Source organism: Corvus hawaiiensis, chromosome 13 (assembly GCF_020740725.1).
Source record: "Corvus hawaiiensis isolate bCorHaw1 chromosome 13, bCorHaw1.pri.cur, whole genome shotgun sequence".
NCBI lineage: Eukaryota > Metazoa > Chordata > Aves > Passeriformes > Corvidae > Corvus > Corvus hawaiiensis.
The window spans coordinates 22,247,768-22,249,032 of record NC_063225.1 but is presented as its reverse complement, the minus strand read 5'-3'; the positions used below and the strand labels follow the sequence as shown (position 1 = coordinate 22,249,032).

Sequence of the window (1,265 nt, the reverse complement as noted above, 5' to 3'; positions counted from 1 at the left end):
ATGCAGGTACTGTTTTTCACACTGATTTCCATTGCATTTGTGGCCATCTTGATAGGGAACTCTCTTAACTGTTTTGATCACAACCACTGCCTCTGTCCTACACATGCCCATGTACTACTTCCTGAAGAACCTTGCCTTGACAGAGATCTGCTACAGGCTGAGCATTATCCCCAACATGCTCATGATTCTGCTGATGGAGGAAAAAATTATTTCCTTCACAGCTTGTGCATTGCAGCTCAACTGCGTTATCCTTTTTGTCACCTGTGAGTGTTTCTTCTGGAGTGCAATGGCTTGTGACCGGCAAGTGGCAATATGTCATCCTTTGCAATATGCCACCACGATGAATAGGGATCTCTGTGTCAGGATGACCCTTGGGTCTTGGCTGTCTGGTGCCCCTGTGGCTCTGAGCTTCCCCACATGGTTCTTCTCTCTGCCCTTCTGTGGGAGAAACATGGTCAATCATTTCTTTTGTGATATTTTCCCTGTGTTAACATTGCTGTGTGCAGACACAGCCTTGTTTGAACTACTGATTTTTATTGCTGTTGTCATAATAGTGATGATTCCTTTTTCTCTGATAGCCATCTCTTACCTTCGCATTATCTATGCTGTTCTTCAGATACCACTGGCTGTGGGCCAGAGAAAACCCTTTTCCACATGTGCAGCTCACCTGCTGGTGGTGGCTCTTTTCTACAGCACAGCTGGCATCATCCACCTGCAACCCAAGGCCAGCTTCTCATCCAACATGAAGAAAACGGTTTCCCTGTCCTACACAGTTATCACCCCGATGCTCAACCCCATCATCTACAGCTTGAGAAATCAGGAATTCAAGCAAAACCTGAAGAGATGCACTGACGAGTGATTCCTTAGGAAGCAGGTGGCTGTTTTTTCACTGTCCAGGTGATGGATTCCTTGTAGCTGCACAGAACATGAGAGTTCCCCTCCTAAAAGTTAAATGAAATTTAAGAATAAAGTGAAATTCCTTTCAAAGAGACCTGTGCTGTTTTAGCAATCTTTTGCTCTTAAATCCATACAATATTTTTTTACTCAGCATGTTAGAATACAGTATAGCTGTACCTCTGACCTTGCAAACGAGTAGACCTGAGTCAGTGTAGGAACACTACAAAAGTGGATTATAAAACTCTTATCCTCCCCCACCAATCATTATACTTTTATCTCCCTAAGTGTATAAAATCTCTGTCATGGGAATAAGAAAATTTTTTTCCTCTCTGACAAAGCAAAAGGGATAACCTGAAACTCTCACCACC

The 1,265-nt window shown here is 43.3% G+C and overlaps 1 protein-coding gene across 1 annotated transcript; it reads left to right on the top strand.

Annotated features, from left to right (window-relative positions):
* Positions 1–991, top strand: LOC125332763 (olfactory receptor 10K1-like). Its single transcript, XM_048318014.1, has 3 exons — positions 1–6; positions 56–263; positions 579–991. Exons 1-3 carry the CDS (start codon positions 1–3, stop codon positions 857–859), a joined length of 495 nt encoding a protein of 164 aa, XP_048173971.1. The 3' UTR covers positions 860–991.
* Positions 992–1,265: the final 274 nt, after the last annotated feature.

Coding starts and splice junctions, on each gene's coding strand:
- LOC125332763 (XM_048318014.1), top strand. Junction 264..578: donor CGTTATCCTTTTTGTCACCT/GTGAGTGTTTCT, acceptor TTTCTCTGATAG/CCATCTCTTACCTTCGCATT.